The 19,798-nt window shown below is 45.7% G+C and overlaps 2 protein-coding genes across 2 annotated transcripts in view; one reads left to right on the top strand and one right to left on the bottom strand.

Moving 5' to 3' along the window:
- LOC111966053 (low-density lipoprotein receptor-related protein 1-like) overlaps positions 1-19,798 on the bottom strand; it is a 180,280-nt gene that overhangs the window by 45,982 nt on the left and 114,500 nt on the right. The window contains 14 exon segments of the mRNA XM_070444379.1: positions 3,285-3,659; positions 3,900-4,024; positions 4,379-4,530; positions 4,619-4,745; positions 5,594-5,723; positions 6,707-6,841; positions 7,072-7,203; positions 8,969-9,094; positions 9,308-9,448; positions 9,671-9,820; positions 9,922-10,016; positions 17,406-17,580; positions 17,867-18,094; positions 19,130-19,261. Of these exon segments, the coding sequence (XP_070300480.1) occupies positions 3,285-3,659; positions 3,900-4,024; positions 4,379-4,530; positions 4,619-4,745; positions 5,594-5,723; positions 6,707-6,841; positions 7,072-7,203; positions 8,969-9,094; positions 9,308-9,448; positions 9,671-9,820; positions 9,922-10,016; positions 17,406-17,580; positions 17,867-18,094; positions 19,130-19,261 (2,223 nt within the window).
- Positions 156-2,663, top strand: LOC139028027 (galanin receptor type 2-like). The gene has a single exon (XM_070444375.1). The coding sequence runs from the start codon at positions 1,108-1,110 to the stop codon at positions 2,116-2,118; it is 1,011 nt and encodes a 336-aa protein (XP_070300476.1). The 5' UTR covers positions 156-1,107; the 3' UTR covers positions 2,119-2,663.

The raw sequence follows: 19,798 nt of genomic DNA, 5'->3' as shown, positions 1-19,798 counted from the left end.
TTGAAGTTGTGATGTCACAAGCACAAGTACAGAGTGTGGCTGTGTGTGTGTGTCAAACTCTGTGAAAGGCTTTGATTGTCCTGAACAGGTCCTCCCATTGACAAAAGACCAACCCATCTCCCTCTTGCGTTGGCACTGTCAAAGCCATACAGTACAGAGCAGTCCAGAGTTCACATGTTATTTACTGTGATTCACCTCTTTCTTCAAGCCCATATACCTGCCTCTCCTACAGCACTCTGCTTCTCTCCCTCTATCTCTCCAGAGATTCCTTCCTGTGGGCTTTGAATAGGCAGACTGTCGATGACTTAGCAGTAGAMGACTGATTGAGGCGTCATGCAGAGGCTTTCTGATGTGAGCTGACAGGATACAGAGCCATCCAGAGAGTTTAGACCCAGCCGGCCACCACTGTCAGACGGACATAGTCCTGGGGAGAGACTGAGAGCCCGGCGGCTAGCTGGATGCTAAATCAATAGCATCGCAAACGTCAACAGAGGGGGGCTGATGTCTATGTTCTCTCCTTTCTTTGGAGGGACTAGGACAAAGGYAGAGCTGATTGGCAGGACTAGAAAGGCTTGATTGGAATTGTGGGAGACCTCAATCACGTGACTGGTAACAGTCACTCATCAGTAGTCTTTCAAAGGACAATTTTTGGAAAGGTAAACACTTCAGAAGAAAAAAAACTACACACTTTTCTACCGTGAGTTTCTGGACTATGGCGAGGAAAATACTGAGCGAGACAAACCCATCGAATCCTAACTGACAGGAGGGCAACTTCAGAGTGGTTATGGTCAGAAGAATTAACTTTGAGAACCTATGTAATGTCAAATCTGCTGAATGTTTCTGTTGATGGCACACCTTAGTGTTATCGACTCTCCGTTTCAATAATAATTCCCACACGCTTTGTTATCAGTGGCTAGTTGATCAGTCATAAGCAGAAGCCTAGTTTTTACAGCCGGTAGATATCGACCCATGGGAGTGYCATCTTGCTGCTAGGATTTTGCTGCTAGGATTTTCTCTCATCAGTCATCACTGCTTCACTGTATCAACTCTAGGCTCAGTGTAAGGACTAAGGAGTAGCCCCTTTAAGCTGGTCTGTCTGTCCTCTCCATGGCAGATAATGGATCTGTGTGGAGTAATGACAGTGGTTCTGGTGACGAGGAGACTGGGGTCGGCAGTGTGGAGCTGGTCCTGGTTCTAGTGATGGATGTCCTGATCCTGGTGCTGGGTGTGACGGGGCACTCCCTGGTGATGGTCATCCTGTGTGGTCGTCGTAGAAGAAGGGCAGGTCCGAGGGGTCAACAAAACCAGGGGAACATGACAGGGACAGGGACAGACACCCTCCTGCTGGCCCTGAGTGCGGCCGACCTTCTCCTCCTTTCCATGCTGCCCTTCCACACCGTCGCCATAGCGATGCAGCACTGGCCCTTCGGGGACTTCCTGTGTCGGCTGGTGAGCTTCCTGGGCGCCGCCTGCTCCTCGGCTAGTGCCTTCACGCTGGCCGCCCTGGCCGTGACGCGGTATCTGACCGTGGTGGAGCCAACCCAGGCCTACCGCCTTCTTACTCCTCGCCGCGTGGCGYTGACCTCCGCTGCTCTCTGGCTTCCCGCTTGTGCCCTGGCTGCCCCACAGCTGGCCTTCCGCTCTGTGGGTGCCCGGCGCATCGCCCCCGACAGCCTGGCCTGCTTCAACTTCCTGTCGCACAACGGCCAGCTGGCCTATGGAGCCTGCCAATTCTTGCTGTCCTTCGCCCTGCCACTGGGCGTCATCGCTGTGGCCTACGGCGGGATCTACGTGTTCCTGTGGCGGAGTCGGAGGGACAGCCGAGCGCCCCAGGTGGAGCGATACCAACGGAAGGTGACCCAGACTTCGGCCCTGCTGGTGCTGGCCTTTACCCTGTGCTGGTTGCCCTCCTACGGCCTGACCTTTGCCCTCCTGGGGGGAGGCAGCCATGGGGCCACGGGGTCATCACCCCGCTTCGGGCCCTTCAGCGTGTTCGCCCGCATCACGGCCACCTCCTCTACCGTGGCCAACCCCATCCTCTACGTCCTCATGTCCCAGAAGTTCAGACAGGACCTGCTGGAGCTGGGTCGCAGAGGTGCCATGGGTGGGGGTCAGTAACCGTGACAACAGACAACTATACAAGACTTGTGGACATGTATCTAAATATCTAAGGTTAAGCTGTGTGTCCATGACAAACTGGATGTGGGCTGAACATCTGTTGTCTGAGAGCTTGTGGGAAGAACTAAAAAAAGTGTCATAATAACATCTCTACAGGACTAAACTACAAAACCATTTCCACCCAAATCTCACTGCTACTCCAGTACACAACTATCACACTAAGCTGTGGTAAAAAGCTCGAGCTCCAAGGTTCAATTGAGGGACAGCACTTGAAGTAAAGAGCCTCCCCACTGTGAGACAACAGTCTAAAAGGAGGATCTGAACACTGAGAATCAAAGGCCTCTGTCTAGAGGGCCTCCTGGGACAWGGCAAAGAACATAGACATCCGGGAGAAATAMATTTATGCTTGTAAAAAAAAACAAGAGAAAGCTTTAAAGGATGTGAGCTCTTTTACACATTAATACCATTCTACAGCGATTGTTGTTTCTTTCTGCTATGTTCTTCTGAGATAAAGAGAATGAAGGTCTAGCTGTGCCTCAATCTGGTTTATGTTGTTGTGTACAGTGTGTTCCCAAACTGAGGTAGATATGAAAGCTTTCCACTTTGTTTTCCAGACTCCCAGAAATAATAGTTGGCCACTAGGTTTTCCTGCCATGTTTCAGTTGGAGGTCCAAAACAAGTTTTGTTTTGAGCCCCGGCTGTTTCTTCCTGGAGAATGCTACCCATTGGGGGGGCGGGGGGGGGGGGGGGGGGGGGGGGGGGGTCTGCCACCAAATAGGGTTTGTTCTTAGTGAAGGAGGAGGAGGAGAGGAGGATGAAAGATGCTGCTTAACGAATGGGAGGGAGAGAGAGCCGTCTAACAGAGGGGAAATGTTTTAGCACATTTCTCAAACTTCAGCCAAATAACATAACTAGTGCTTACCTACATTCACTTGGCCTTATCAATTGGCATTGAAAACAGAGTAAATCAATGGATTATGGGTTATGAGGGAAAAGAGGACATGGGTTGCTATAGGATTAGGGGGATGATAACAGATCAAATAAAACATGTTTTTAAATAAAATGTTAATCACATACACAGATTACAGCAGGTATAAAAGGTGCAGCGAAATGCTTATTTTGATTGGATGAATAAGAGAGGAGAGAGAGGAGGGTGAGTAACTTACTTTCCACCAGTGTCTTGCGGTCCGAGCCATCATCATTGATCTGCTGGATGTTTCCAAAGTGGATGTCACTAAAGAAGATGCGATTGGCTCCTTTCCCTCCTCCTCCACGGTAGTCAAACGTCAGAGCTATAACGTTCTTCATGTGTTCAGGATCCTCAAACGGTTTTATAGGAGCGTTTAGGTTCTCTTCATCCGATAGGTGAACGCTCTTTAGAATGGTCCGTTCCGAGTAGAGTAGGTAGCCGTCGTAGTCACGGCAACCCCGTCCGTCCTCGGCCAACATGCCGTGAGCACAGGCACATGTACGTTCTGCGTTGCCACGGAAAAGACACAGTTGCTGGCAGCCGCCGTTGTTATCCTTACACACATTCGTTCCTGTGTATAGGGGAAACATATTTAATATTCACTGTAGATATTTTTTTCCCTCTCAATAAAATCGGCAGATAATTCAAATATGAAACATTTGAAAAATATCACATTAAATGGTATTCTGAATAAAATCTTTAATGGGTTTGGGATCTCAAATAATTGTATTACCAAACTTTACAGCATTACTGCCCCTATAAATCATCTCTGAGTAGACTCTCTAAACGAACACATCCACACACTGCCCACCTTGCTGCCTGGCCCGGTTGAACACTTTGATGTCTTTGAGCTGTACTCCGATGCCAGTGCGCAGAGGCACAGAATCTGTAGCGTTGTCTTTGCTGCCCCTCTTTATGGAGCCATTGGCATGAGTCCTGATACAGGCCAGACAGAGAGAGAGAGAGACATGACATCAGGGAGAGTGAGACGGACTAAGTAAAAGAAGGAGTGAGGGAGACACCGGCTGAGAAGGAAGGTGAAAGATGAGTGAGAAAGACGGAGTGAATAAATTAGGTGACATTAAATACATGCTGGAAAGAATGTCAGAAAGAGCGAAAGAGACATGACATCAGTGCAGAAAGAGAAAGGGTGAGGGAGACAACAGCTGAGAAGCAAGGTGACAGATTATGGCGAGAGGGAGTGAATTCATTCTAGACAATGAATAGGTGGAAGAGTGAATGTCAGAGAGAGAGAGGGAGAGAGAGATAGAGAGAGAGATAGAGACATACCTGTCACTCCAATAGATGTATTTCTCAAACACAGAGACAGAGAACATATCCATGTTGTTGTTAGCCAGCACCACCTCTCTGTTCTCTCCGGTCTCCAGGTTGATACGCTCTATCTTGTCTGTACGAGCGTCACACCAGTACAGAAGACCCTCCTGCACACACATATCAGGACAGGGAGTTCAGTTTGTGTGTGTTGTGGTGGTTATTTGTCTGTGTGTTTGTGTGGGTGTTATACTGTACCCGGTAGTCTATGGAGATGCCATTAGGCCAGCTGATGCTGACGTTGACTAGTACAGCTCTCTGAGACCCGTCCAGACGAGACCTCTCGATCCGTGGGTACTGACCCCACTCTGTCCAGAACAGGTACCTGTACACACGCACACACACATACATAGAGAGAGCATGAGAGCGAGGTCACTTTCCCCTTATTGAGGTGACTAAACTACTTGGAGTAACCCTGGATTGTAAACGGTCWTGGTCAAAACCTATTGATACRRCAGTAGCTAARATGGGGAGAAGTCTGTCCATCATAAAGCGCTGCTCTGCCTTCTTAACAACAATATCAACAAGGCAGGTCCTACAGGCCCTAGTTTTGTCGTTCCTGGACTATTGTTCAGTCGTGTGGTCAGGTGCCAGAAAGAGGGACTTAGGAAAATTACTATTGTCTCAAAACTGGGCAGTACAGCTGGCCCTTAATGATATGCATGTCAATCTCTCATGGCTCAAAGTGGAGGAGAGATTGACTTCATCACTACTTGTTTTTGTAAGAAGTGTTGACAAGCTGAATGCACCGAGGTGTCTATTTAAACTACTAGCACACAGCTCAGACACCCATGCAAACCCCACAAGACATGTCACCAGAGGTCTCTTCACAGTCCCCAAATCCAGAACAGACTATGGGAGGCACACAGTACTACATAGAGCCATGACTMCATGGAACTCTATTCCACATCAGGTAACACCTTATGGAACAGCAGGGACTGTGAAGAGACACACACACGGGTACAACCACAAGTGCTGGTACACGCACTCTACATACACCTACATTGTAATTCTGTTGTATGGTGGTATTATACTATGTGCATTGTAGATATGTAGTGGTGTAATAATGTTAATATGATGTTCTGTTTTATCTTTTGCATTAATGTGTTTGGACCCCAGGAAGAGTAGCTGYTGCCTTGGCAGCAGAGGTCAACCCCCCTCCACCGTGCTCACCCCTTTTCTGGGTGGACAGTGATGGCGCGGGGCTTGTCCAGGCCCTGGGAGATGACCACGTAGCGGAAGGAGCCGTTGAGTCTGGCCACCTCAATCACATCAAAGCCCTGGTCAGTCCAGTAGATGTTCCCTATGGAGGGACAGAGCACCAACACAAAATACAACAGCAATACAAACCACTCACACTTTTACWACAGTGTATTTTAAACAATCAACATGCTTTACAGTACAACAACATTAATGGGATCAACCAGAAGAGTCTAACTGAGAACTGATAAAGTAGTTCCGTGGAAGGTTACTGTAGGTTTTGGGATAAATAAAGTTCTATACATTTTCACCTTATATGACACCTAATACAACTAGGCAAATGGATAAATCTGCCGTGTTGTTGTGTTGGTGTTGTGGTGTTAACAGGGTTTCCCAGCGTAACCTCAGAGGGCTGATGGGATGCTGCAGTGTTGTTGTATTGGTGTTGTGGTGTTAACAGGGTTTCCCAGCGTAACCTCAGAGTGCTGATGGGATGCTGCAGTGTTGTTGTGTTGGTGTTGTGGTGTTAACAGGGTTTCCCAGCGTAACCTCAGAGGGCTGATGGGATGCTGCAGTGTTGTTGTRTTGGTGTTGTGGTGTTAACAGGGTTTCCCAGCGTAACCTCAGAGGGCTGATGGGATGCTGCAGTGTTCATTACTCATCCTGCAGTAAGGCTTCGCTCTGTACGCACCCATGTCATGTGACCTGGGCTATACAGGCACCTATCTGGGCTATAGAGGCACCTATCTATCTGGGCTTCTTCCCATCTCCTCGGTCTAACCCTCTTCCTCTTTCTCCTCCTTTGTAAGCTTCTCCCTCCCTCTGACTGTATTTCTCTCCCTGGCCTTCTCTCTCCCTCCCTTCCCTTGCATAGGTGAAGATGTGATCAGAATGAGTCTCATCTCTCTTCTGTAAGGCTGCGAAGCGTGTCAGCCATGAGTCTGTGACAGATGTGTGTGTGTGTGTGTGTGTGTGTGTGTGCGTGCGTGCGTGTGTGTGTGTGCGTGTGTGTGTGTGTGTGTACAGTCTGTACATGTGCGCGTATGAATCTGCATGCATGTGTGTATATGTGTGAGCGCGCCTCACCAGCGATCCAGTCCACAGCGATGCCCTCCACTCTGCCGATGCCGTTAGTGACCACATCTTCTCTCCAGGTCTGGTCTCTCTTAGCTCTGCTGATGGTGCTTAGGCCCATGTCCACCCAGTAGATCGTATCATTGTCTGGAGGGGAGAGGAGAGCCATCACCGTACAGAACAGTAGATCTACTATACCCATTATACTCATTCATTAACATGTTCATGTGGAATGCACCTATTWTACTGGCTAGATTCAGCATATTTACATGACAAGATATTTTTCATCACTACCGATCTAAAATAAACTCGATTTTGGTTTTCTATAGTGTTTGAAAACCCCTCCCTCCAAGGTGTGTGTATGTGTGCGTCCCTACCTGCATGGAAGTCTATGCCCACAGCCAGGGAGGTGCCCGACACTGGCACCAGAGCATCTGACTTGTCCGAGGGGTCCAGGGGGATGCCACGGATGCCCTCATGAACAGAGTAGAGCAGGAAGGAACCCACTCCTGAGACCGAGGGAAACATTACCCAAAGTTTATCTCTGGACACACTAAGAGGTCAGTGGCAGTACAAAACATGGAATATTTCCAGATGAAAACAAATTAATGATTATGAGATTATAAACTCATCTCACTGTCAACTGTGTTTATTTTCAGCAAACGTAACATGTGTAAATATTTGTATGAACATAACAAGATTCAACAACTGAGACATAAACTGAACAAGTTCTACAGACATGTGACTAAAAGAAATGGAATAATGTATTCCCTGAACAAAGGGGGGGGGGATCAAAATCAAAAGTAACAATCAGTATCTGATGTGGCCACCAGCTGCATTAAGTACTGCAGTGCATCTCCTCCTCATGGACTGCACCCGAATTGCAAGTTCTTGCTGTGAGATGTTACTCCACTCTTCCACCAAGGCACCTGCAAGTTCCCGGACATTTCTGGGGGGGAACGGCCCTAGCCCTCACCMTCYRATCCAACAGGTCCCAGACGTGCTCAATGGGATTGAGATCCGGGCTCTTCGCTGGCTATGGCAGAACACTGACATTCCTGTCTTGCAGGAAATCACGCACAGAACGAGCAGTATGGCTGGTGTCATTGTCATGCTGGAGGATCATGTCAGGATGAGCCTGCAGGAAGGGTACCACATGAAGGAGGAGGATGTCCTCCCTGTAACACACATCGTTGAGATTGCCTGCAATGACAACAAGCTCAGTCCGGTGTGACACACCGCCCCAGACCATGAAGGACCCTCCACCTCCAAATCGATCCCACTCCAAAGWACAGGCCTCGGTGTAACGCTCATTCCTTCGACGATAAACGCCAATCCGACCATCACCCCTGGTGAGACAAAACCGCGACTCGTCAGTGAAGAGCACTTTTTGCCAGTCCTGTCTGGTCCAGTGACGGTGGGTTTGTGCCCATAGGTGACGTTGTTGCCGGTGACATCTGGTGAGAACCTGCCTTACAACAGGCCTACAAGCCCTCAGTCCAGCCTCTCACAGTTTATTGCGGACAGTCTGCGCACTGATGGAGGGATTGTGCATTCCTGGTGTAACTCAGGCAGTTGTTGTTGCCATCCTGTACCTGTCCCGCAGGTGTGATGTTCGAATGTACCAATCCTGTGCAGGTGTTGTTACACGTGGTCTGTCACTGCGAGGACAATCAGCTGTTCGTCCCATCTCCCTGTAGCGCTGTCTTAGGCATCTCACAGTACGGACATAGCAATTTATTGCCCTGGCCACATCTGCAGGCCTCATGCCTCCTTGCAGCATGCCTAAGGCACGTTCACCCAGATGAGCAGGGACCCTGGGCATCTTTCTTTTGGTGTTTTTCCAGAGTCAGTAGAAAGGCCTCTTTAGTGTCCCAAGTTTTCATAACTGTGACCTTAATTGCCTACCGTCTGTAAGCTGTTAGTGTCTTAACGACCATTCCACAGGTGTATGTTCATTAATTGTTTATGGTTCATTGAACAAGCATGGGGAACAGTGTTTAAACCCTTTACAATGAAGATCTGTGAAGTTATTTGGATTTTTACAAATTATTTTTGAAAGACAGGGTCCTGAAAAAGGGACGTTTCTTTTTTTGCTGAGTTTATTATATTAATCTTGGTTTTGCTAAATATAGCACATCCAAATGTAGCTTGTGTTTGTTTGACTAAAAACTGAAGTAATGTTTTGTTTCCATGACTGCAAGACCAGGCATCTATGACCTTTCAAATATCAGAATAAAGATCCAAACAAAATGTTCACGGTGTGTGTCTTACCCTCGCAGGACTGTTGTCCACTCCTGAGGCTGTATCCAGCGGTACACATGCAGGCTCGTGTGGTGGGGGAGGTGGGCAGGCACAGCTGGGAACAGTCTCCATTGCTATTACTGCACAGATTGGTGCCTGGAAACACAACGCACAAAAACACAAACAAACATGCTCACATAGATTAAAATGGTTATTTCTAATTTATAGCTACCATGGTGCCCAAGCATGATGTACACTCTCACATGCCCACACCCACACCCACACCCCACACCCACACCCCACACCCACACCCCACACCCACACCCCACACCCCACACCCCACACCCACACCCCACACCCCACACCCACCTTTCTGCACGGTCTCGTTGTAGATCTTCAAGTGCATCATGGCTGAGGTGCTGTTTCTCAGGACCTTCCAGTTCCCTCCGTCACGCTTGTCACAGGTTCCTATCTGGTCAGTCCCCTGGTCCGCCCACCATAGCTTGTCCCCTACACACAACAGCCAATCACAACATGACATCATTTAATCTCTTCACACAAGTGGGCCAATCAAAATGACCCATCGTACTCATACTATGATCACACAAAGAACCGATGTTGAGACCCACTGTAGCTCCCTTTCTGAGTATTCAAACTCTTCGGGACAGAACGCTAAAGGCAGCTAGGAGGCAGAATGTACAGTCCTAGTGAGATTGGAGCCATGTTACATACCCATGATGGCCAGAGCTGTGGCCTTGGTCAGTTTGCCCTTGACCCCTTCCAGAACCTCCAGACCCGAACCATCCAGCTTACAGCGGCTGATGGTGCTGTTCCCTGAGCTGACCCAGTACAACTGCTCTGTGTCAAAGTCTATGGACAGACCTGGAGACAGACAGGGAGAGGGATGGACATTATTGGCTGTATCCCAAATTGCAAAGTATTCCTTATATATAGTACACTATTTTTTCCCCAGAGCCACTCACCCACTGGGCCTTTCTGATTGGTGAAGAGGACACTGCGGTTGCTGCCGTCTGTGTTTGCCATGCTGATGTTGTCTCCATCTGTCCAGTACAGCTTCCTGGAACACAGAGAGAGAGAGAGAGAGAGAGAGAGACAGAATATCAATACATCATGCTACTGAAAGCACTAGAAGTGACAAGACTTGCCGTTCGTTAGCCTGGATAGCGCCTAACAGTGTGCTATCATTAAAACTATTTGTGAAAACTATTTATTCTGTTTTCACACACAATTAGACAACACCCATCACAACGTTCATACTTATTTTTTTATAAGTGAGAAAGGAATTGTTTAAAACTAGCAAAACCATCAACAGCTACACATGTGGAGCTCCCATATGGAATATTTATCTACTGAACATCTCCTTGACAGATGTAAATGTATGTAGTTATATATCTAGTTTACAATCTATGTAAAAACGTGCCCTGTGTTTTAACAGCAGCATCTTTCATTGGGTATAAAGTACAGGAGCCAGTTTTTATTGCAGGGTAAAGGCTAGCTTAGAACAGTGTGTGTGGATGTTGATTGGGTTAGGCCAAGCAGAAAACATGTCAGTGGGGATGGGCTAGTGTAGAGTCCTGCAGCAATTGAGATTCACTGCATTCAAATTTAATGCCCCATAAATGGCTTCTCTTTCTCGCCATTCATTTCTCTGAAATTCTCTCGCTCCCTCACAGAGGCATATGTAGGCTACACACAAAATTGGGCTGAAACAAACTCATAAAAAACAAACACTTACAGAAACACATGCAATCAGAATTCACAGATGAATTGGCCCACATGGAAAACTAGAAACATAGAAACTGTAAATGATGTGGTAACAGGACATATAATTATTTCCATGACAGAATGAAAAAGCAATTTTGGACTGACCAATGTAGACATTTTCAAATGTATCACAAAATTTCGACGTGAAAGCTTTTGGACATCAGAGCAATGTTGAGGGAATCCCATTTCAGTCAGAATAATATACTCATATGATAAGATATACAAAATCTTGCAGAGAGCCTATCCAACTGACAATCTCTTAGAAAAAAATATGAACTATTGGAACCAAGACTTAAAAATAACTGATATTGGCACAAGATGAAGGGGGTTTTGGAAAATAACGAACAAAATTACAGTTGTACACTAAATCAAGTATAAACTAATSTATAGGATGTATTATACAAGAGACAAAATTCACAAATTCTACAGCACAACGGCAGAGTTATGTCTTAAGTGTAAAACTAACAATGACTTAATAATTCATGCCTTCTGGGAGTGCTATGAAGTCAAAAAGTTATGGGCGTAGTTAGAAGGTTAGTTGTCAGAAGTTTTACAATGTAAATTTACTTTTAATTCGTCTGACTGCATATTTCAAGACATGGCATATGAGGGTGTGGGGAGATATATCATTTCCGTCACTTATTTTGAAGTAGCTATTACTTAAATACCGGAAGTCAAATGATACTCCAACGTTAAGAAAATGGAAGAATCAAATTATTTATAATTTTAATGTTTGGCAGCGATTACAGCATTGAGTCTTCTGGGTATGACCCTACAAGCATGGCACACCTGTATTTGGGGACTTTCTCCAACTCTTCTCTGCGGATCCTTTCGATCTCTGTCAGGTTAGATGGGGAGTGATGCTACACAGCTATTTCCAGGTCTCTCCAGAGATGTTGGATTGGGTTTAAGTCCAGGCTCTGGCTGGGACACTCAAGAACATTCAGAGACTTGTCCTGAAGCCACTCCTGCATTGTCTTGGCTGTGTGCTTAGGGTTGTTGTCCTGTTGGAAGGTGAATCTTCACCCCAGTCTGAGGTCCTGAGCGTTCTGGAGCAGGTTTTCATCAACAATCTCTCTGTACTTTGCTCCGTTCATCTTTCCCTCGATCCTAGTCTCCCAGTTCCTGCCGCTGAAAAACATCCCTACCGACTGCTGCCATCATGATTCAGCTTAGGGATGGTGCCAGGTTTCCTCCAGACGTGACGCTTGGCATTAAGGCCAAATAGTTCAATATTGGTTTCATCAGACCAGAGAATCCTGTTTGTGCCTTTTGGCAAACTCCAAGCGGGCCTTCACGTGCCTTTTATTGAGGACTGGCTTCCGTCTGGCCACTACCATAAAGGCCTGATTGGTGGAGTGCTGAAAAGATGGTTGTCCTTCTGGAAAATTCTCCACAGAGGAGCTCTAGAGCTCTGTCAGAGTGACAATCAGGTTCTTGGTCACATCCCTGACCAAGGCCCTTCTCCCCCGATTGCTCAGTTTGGCCGGACGGCCAGCTCTAGGAAGAGTCTTGGTGGTTCCAAACTTCTTCCATTTAAGAATGATGGAGGCCACTGTTCTTGGGGACCTTCAATGCTGCATAAATGTTTTGGTACAATTCCCCAGATCTGTGCCTCAGCACAATCCTGTCTCGGAGCTCTACAGCCAATTCCTTCGACCTCATAGCTTGGTTTTCGCTCTGACACGCACGGTCAACTGTGGGACCTTAAATAGACAGGTGTGTGCCTTTCCAAATCATATCCAATCAATTGAATTTATCACAGGTGGACTCCAAACAAGTTGTAGAAACATCTCAAGGATGATCAATGGAAACAGGATGCACCTGAGCTCAATTTCGAGTCTCATAGCAAAGGGTCTGAATACTTATGTAAATAAGGTATCTGTTTTTTATTTTTAATACATTTGCCAAAAAAACWAAAAAAAAACTGTTTTTGCTTTGTCATTATGGGGTATTGTGAGGAATTAAATGTATTTAATCCATTTTAGAATAAGGCTGTGACGTAAAAAAWTTTGGGAAAAGTCAAGGGGTCTAAATACATTCTGAAGGAACTGTATGTAAATGTTAAGATGTCTATTGTTTTTTATTATTATTAGTTTTTTTAGGGGTAGATCAGCTTTAGTGTTGCAGATATTGTGGCTTCCATCAATGTTATAACAGTACCAGTCAAATGTTGACACCTACTCATTCCAGGGTTTTTCTTTATTTTTACTATTTTCTAGTGAAGACATCAACACTTTGAGATAACGCATATGGAATCATGTATTAACCCCCAAAAATTGTTMAACAAATCTAAATATATTTTATATTTGAGATTCTTCAAAGTAGCCAMCCTTTGCCTTTGACAGCTTTGCACACTCTTGACAGTCTCTCAAACAGCTTCATGAGGTAGTCACCTGGAATGCAGTTCAACAACAGCTCAAATAAGCAAAGAGAAATGACAGTCCATCATTCCTTTAAGACATGAAGGTCAGTCAATGCAGAACATTTCAAGAACTTTGAACGTTTCTTCAAGTGCAGTGGCAAAAACCATCAAGCGCTATGATGAAACTGGCTCTCATGATGACCGCCACAGGAAAGGAAGACCCAGAGTTACCTCTGCTGCAAAGGATAAGTTGATTAGAGTTACCAGCCTCAGAAATTGCAGCTGAGTTCAAGTAACAGGCACGTCTCAACATCAACTGTTCAGAGCAGACTGCGTGAATCAGGCATTCATGGTCGAATTGCTGTAAAGAAACCACTACTAAACGACACCAATAATAAGAAGAGACTTGCTTGGGCCAAGAAACACAAGCAATGGACATTAGACCAGTGGAAATCTGTCCTTTGGTCTGAAGAGTCCAAATTTCAGATTTTTGGTTGCAACGGATGATCTCCGCATGWGTGGTTCCYACCGTGAAGCATGGATATGGAGGTGTGATGGTGCTTTGCTGACACTGTCTGATTTATTTAGAATTCAAGGCACACTTAACCAGCATGGCTACCACAGCATTCTGCAGCGATACCCCATCCCATCTGGTTTGCTCTTAGTGGGACTATCATTTGTTTTTCAACAGGACAATGACCCAACACAGCCTGGAGGTGTGTAAGGGCTATTTGACCAAGAAGGAGAGTGATGGAGTGCTGCATCAGATGACCTGGCCCCCACATTCACCGGACCTCAAGCAGAGTGAAGGAAAAGCAGCCAACAAGTGCTCAGCATATGTGGGAACTCTTCAAGACTGTTCAAAAAGCATTCCAGGTGAAGCTGGTTGAGAGAATACCAAGAGTGTGCAAAGCTGTCATCAAGGCTATTTGAAGAATCTCAAATATAAAATATTTGATTTGATCAACACTTTTTTTGCTTACTACATGATTCCATATGTGTTATTTCATAGTTTTGATGTCTTCACTATTATTCTACAATGTAGAAAATAGTAAATAAATAAAAACCCTTGAATGAGTAGGTGTTCTAAAACGTTTGACCGGTAGTGTACATATAAAATATATTGTTTAATATATTTTCCATTATTATATTACCCTAACCCTACCACCTCTCCCCTATTGGAGTAAACTAATTGACAACAACACCTAGGCGTCTACTCCCAGCTTATACACTATATACATTTCACAAACACAGTATATTTAGTTTGTTTTTAGTCCCATGAGCCTTCAGCTACCTTCAACTCCTCCCATCTTTCTCTGAAGACCATCCAGTTTCGATTTTTATTTGCTATATATTTTTCACTGTGCTGTTTCACAATGTTCTGAACCTTTTACAGACAGTATAAGTTTACATGCGTTCTTGTTAGTCCCACCCTTCAGCTCCACTCAACCCCTCCCATCTGTTCGCCATCTCAACTGTGCTGTGACGTTTCACAAAAGTTCTGAACCTTTCTATTCTCATAGTTCCTRCAGAATGTAAATTAAAAATAAACATTTTTGCTACKAGTATTATTATATTACTGATCGATTGACTATGACTTTTTACATCACAGCTCCAGGTAAATATTGTAATTCTTCAGACATTCCTGAACCTGCGACCAAAAACAAGCTTTGGACAGTACCAAAACAAAYGATCTAATGATTGTCTCTTCGCAGCARAATCTGCAGRGCTGGGATGGTTGTATCCCCCATATAACATTCTATTGGTTGCAAGAATTTTGTATAATAATTTAAATTGAAAAACTCAAACGTCGTTTTGTGTATCAGTYCATGTGCCATGGAATCTATATGCCACAGCTGTACATTTCTTGGTCCTTAAATGAAACTGGTAGACTTGTATTTATCACCATTTTCTTTAACCAATTGTAGTCTAATGCAGGGCCAACAGACAAGTTCCTTACTTTTTCCCCCTTCCACTTGCCTCTTCCATTTTTGCGGTAATGCTGCAATTAGTTGGTTGTAACTTTGATTTGAGCAGACATTTCCATATATTTTTGTTAGCTGCATGTGTTACATAACTCCACCATATATATAAATATTGTTTTAGAAATTAGTATATTTGAGTTTAACCATCATTTTTTTGTAATATTTGTTCTGTCTTTTCTGGTGGATTAAACAAAAAATGGACCAAGAACCCGATGGTCACTCTGACAGAGCTCTAGAGTTCCTCTGTGGAGATGGTTGTCCTTCTGGAAGATTCTCCCATCTCTGCAGCACTCCACCAATCAGGTTTTTATGGTAGAGTGGCCAGACGAAAGACACTCCTCGGGTAAAAGGCACATGACATCCCACCTGGAGTTTGATTGAACTSTTTGGCCTTAATGCCAAGTGTCACGTCTGGAGGAAACCTGGCACCATCTCTACGGTGAAGCATAGTGGTGGCAGCATCATGCTGCTGGGATGTTTTTCAGCGGCAGGGACTGGGAGACTAGTCAGGATCGAGGGAAAGATGAACGGAGCAAAGTCCAGCGCGATCCTTGATAAAAACCTACTCCAGGGTGCTCAGGACCTCAGACTGGGGTGAAGCTTCACCTTCCAACAGGACAATGACCCTAAGCACACAGCCAAGACAGCACAGGAGTGGCTTCAGGACAAGTCTCTGAATGTCCTTGAGTGGCCCAGCCAGAGCCCGGACTTTAACCCGATCGAACATCTCTGTAGAGACCTGAATATAGCTGTGCAGCGACACTCCCTATCCAACCCGACAGAGCTTGAGAGGATCTACAAATAAGAACGGGAGAAATACAGGTGTGCCCAGCTTGTAGCGTCATACCCAAGAAGACTCGAGGCTGTAATCGCTGCCAAAGGATCTTCAACAAAGTACAAGGGTCTGAATACTTATGTTAATGTGATATTTCAGTTAAGTGTTTTATTTTAAATTTGCACAAATTTCTAAACCTGGTTTTGCTTTGTCATTATGGGGTATTGTGTGTCGATTCATTAGGGGGAAAAAACTATTGAATCCTTTTTAGAATAAGGAAAAATAAATAAATGTGGAAAAAGTCAAATGGTCTGAATACTTTCCGAATGCATCGTATACAGTATATAAATTCCAGTTGTACTTTATCAAAAGCCTTTTGTCTATTTATGTTTCTGTTTATTGTAAAAAACAAGAAAAATGTATGCAATCAAAGACAGCACACACACACTTGGATGTGATGCCTGTCTAAAAAATATAGGGCAATTCATGTGCATTTGTGATTGCTTTAGCATGTGTGTCACTCTATTTCAATCACGGAGGTACTTAACCCCCCCTCCACTTCCACCACACCCTGCATCTGTTTAGGTATCATGCGTTTGAATACAGTTCCTGCAAACAATTTAAACGTCCCAGTCTCTCCCCTTACCCCCCTTTTCCCAGCCCCCTCCTCTCCTGGACTCATTATAGGCTGTGTGTGTGTGTGTGTGTGTGTGTGTGTGTGTGTGTGTGTGTGTGTGTGTGTGTAGGAAAGAGGAGACAGCTTCAGCATCTGCTTCTGGTTTTTCCCCCATGCCAGCAGCTAAGCCCAGATCAGAAACATTCCTCAGCTTAAGTAAGTCTCTCAGAAAACAGAGAAAGGACAAAAAAGGCAGAGGCATTCTCAAAGATAATATCCCCTCTGCATCCGCCCCACACATACTCACAAACACACTCAGACAAAGAAGAGCACTCTTACTCACACACACACACACTCAKAGATACAAACACAAACACAAGAAATGTCTGTTAGTGATCTTAGGAGCGGATGTATGCCTGCTGAGCTTTTGTCTCTTTAAAGACCAAAAGACAGAGAAAGAGAGAAAAACAGAAAAAAGTTTTAGAGGGAAGTAAATTGAGGTGAGAGAGTGAGAGAGTGAGAGAGCGAGAGAGCGAGCGAGAGAGAGAGAGCGAGAGAGAGAGAAAGAGAGAAATTGAGACACAGAGATCGGCCAGGGTGTGACAGTGTATAAATAATGTATGGCTTTCAGCACAGAAGCCATCTGTTGAGAAAGAGGAAAGAGAGATAACAAGGGATAGATGAAAAGGGAGAGATGAGAGAGGAATTGGAGTCCCTTCTAGAGCGGGAGAGCTGGCTGCTCTTTGCTCGAGGTCAGCCACGATCTAAACGACCCTGCCTATCATGGCAGACTTCTAGCTGTGGGGAGCCTGCCTGACAGTCAGACGGTCTCGGTGTGTGTGTGTGTTAGAGGTGAAAGCAGTAGGKTGTCTGGCAGCCATTTCTTAACGCTGCATTGATCTCAGTGAAACAGCTTTATCATGTGTGTCTGTTCTACCTACCCCAGTATGGGGTGCAGCACCAGACAGTGAGGTTTATCCAGGCCCTGGATGACAGCGTTCTTAAATGATCCATCCAGTCTGGCCACATTGATCTGCTTCTTATTGGCATCATAGCTGGTCCAGAACAGGTTCCTAGACACCCAGTCTACTGCCAGACCATGAGCGTTGGGCAGGTCTAGGGGAAGACAAAGTTATCCAAGAGACAACGCATTTTATTTTTTGAAATGTTCATTAAATGACATGCGTTTCCTTACCCTGTACGCAGTCTTCGAACAAGGAGACCCACAAATATGTAGGTTTCTAATATGAATGAACGACCCCTCAATGCTAACTAATTAAATTACAGATTTTTGGACTCATAGATTGACTCATTCATTCATTCATTCATTCATTCTGTATGAACTAGCTATTTGACTATTTCAACCAAAGCAGGGCAGATATTCCAACAGTAAATTCCCTACCAGCAGACACCACGGTCTCCACTCCGGTGCCGTTGATGAAGGCTCTCTTGATGGTCTGGGTTCGGACGTCTGACCAGTAGATCCGGTGCTCCACGGCGTCATAGTCCACCACGGTCACGTTGTCTATGTCTGGCACCGTGAAGGAGATGATGTAGTTATAGTAGGGGTTGTCTATGTCCACTCCCCTGATCTCTATCTGACGGGCATACAGCAGGAACTGACGGGACTCTGGAGAGGGAGAGAAGGACATGACATATTAAGGAGGGAGGAGAGGGGAGTTAGGGAGGGGTGGGTTTGGGGAGTTATGGTGAATATGTATGGCTTCGATCCAATCGAACGGACATACAGCGGGGACTGACTGGAAGAAAAGGGGTTCAATTGTGATGGCGTGTGTGCACGCACGCACGCGCGTGCTCGCGAGTATGCGTGTGTGGTTGTGTGAAATGTCTTTGCCACTTAAGAGTCCACTTAATACAATCCCCCACAATAACAAGCAGTCTAGGAGTGAGGAGTGTATGTTAACTGATTGTACTTGGCTCTTCTCAGCCTGTCTAGATCAGATAGCCCAGGCATGTGTGTATACTCTAGGTAGTGAATGATGGAGAGTTGTGGCTGATGCCAGCCTTAAACAGTGGGCCTCTCCATTCCTTTACGCCACAGATAATAGAAACTGCTCCCCTGAATACTAAACACACGCATACACAGATTCACGGACACACACCCTTTCACTTTAGAGACAAGGCCTAAACCCCTCAAACTCTCTTGGCGTCACAAGTGACAGAATCCAGGAGATAATCCTGTGTGTTTGTGGACTGTGACACAAAGCCATGGCTGGGGGGGGGGGGGGGTGGTAATCAGTAGAGTGGAGTGATCCCACTCATGAGGGATGTTTGTTCCCTCTGGACCCCCTGTGGTTAGAATAAACCTCTGTACGTGGGTACTGGAGAAGAGACCTGTCTCTGAATCATCACTCACACACACACACCACGAATCCCACTGTGTCACTCTCAACACACACACCACGAATCCCACTGTGTCACTCTCAGCAAGTCCACCTCTCTGCCAAGCCAAGCACAGAGAAGGAGACAATCTACCAGCTCAGGGGAGGAGGAAGTGTGTGTGGGGGGGTAGAAGAGACGTGTGTGTGTGTGTGTGTGTGTGTGTGTGTGTGTGTAGGAGCAGCTGTTTTGTTTGTCCTTGCTGTTCCAGGTGTAGGATTGATTGTGTGTGTGTGTACGTGCGCGTGTGTTAAGGTGTGTTTACCATAGCAAGTGTGTTTGTCGGCTCCCAGCTTCATGAGATGAGGGCAGGCACAGGAGAAGGTCTGGTTGTAGTTGATGAGACACAGGTGAGAACAGGGACCTATGCCATTGTTAGCTGCACACGGATTAGGAGCTGTGGAGAGAAAGAGTGAGACAGTGGTAAAGAGAGAAAGAGGTAAAGCGTAAGCACAAGGAAAATGGAGGGTGGTAGAGAAAGACATGAGAAGAGAAGGGGAGGGAGAGCGAATGAGAGGGGGAAAAGGAATTGGTAGAGAAGCGATAAGAGGGCGAAATGGAATGCGAGAGACGAGGAGAAAGAGAGAAGGAAAATGTGAGGAAAGGATAAGCGAGGGGAAGAGAGAAGGAGAGGGAAGGAGGGAGGAAAATATCAATTACAATCATCCAGTATGTGCATATAAAGCGCTCTTACCACTCAGGCAGCAGGCCTATCTGTCTCATCCATAAATGGATGGTTTTCTGAGCATGGCCATTTTGAGGTGAGCGGTTGTGACAGGGGAGGCCAGATGCCACTACACTCCTGAATGACACATGGACTTAGAGAAGCTGTCAATCAAAGTGGCCACTCTGTGACTCGGGACACTGTGGTTTCTCTCTAGAGAGTAATGGCAGCAGGATGGCCAAGCCTTATGAATAGGCACTCATTAACACA

Source organism: Salvelinus sp. IW2-2015, linkage group LG1 (assembly GCF_002910315.2).
Source record: "Salvelinus sp. IW2-2015 linkage group LG1, ASM291031v2, whole genome shotgun sequence".
Lineage (NCBI taxonomy): Eukaryota > Metazoa > Chordata > Actinopteri > Salmoniformes > Salmonidae > Salvelinus > Salvelinus sp. IW2-2015.
This window is presented reverse-complemented; position numbering and strand designations above follow the sequence as displayed.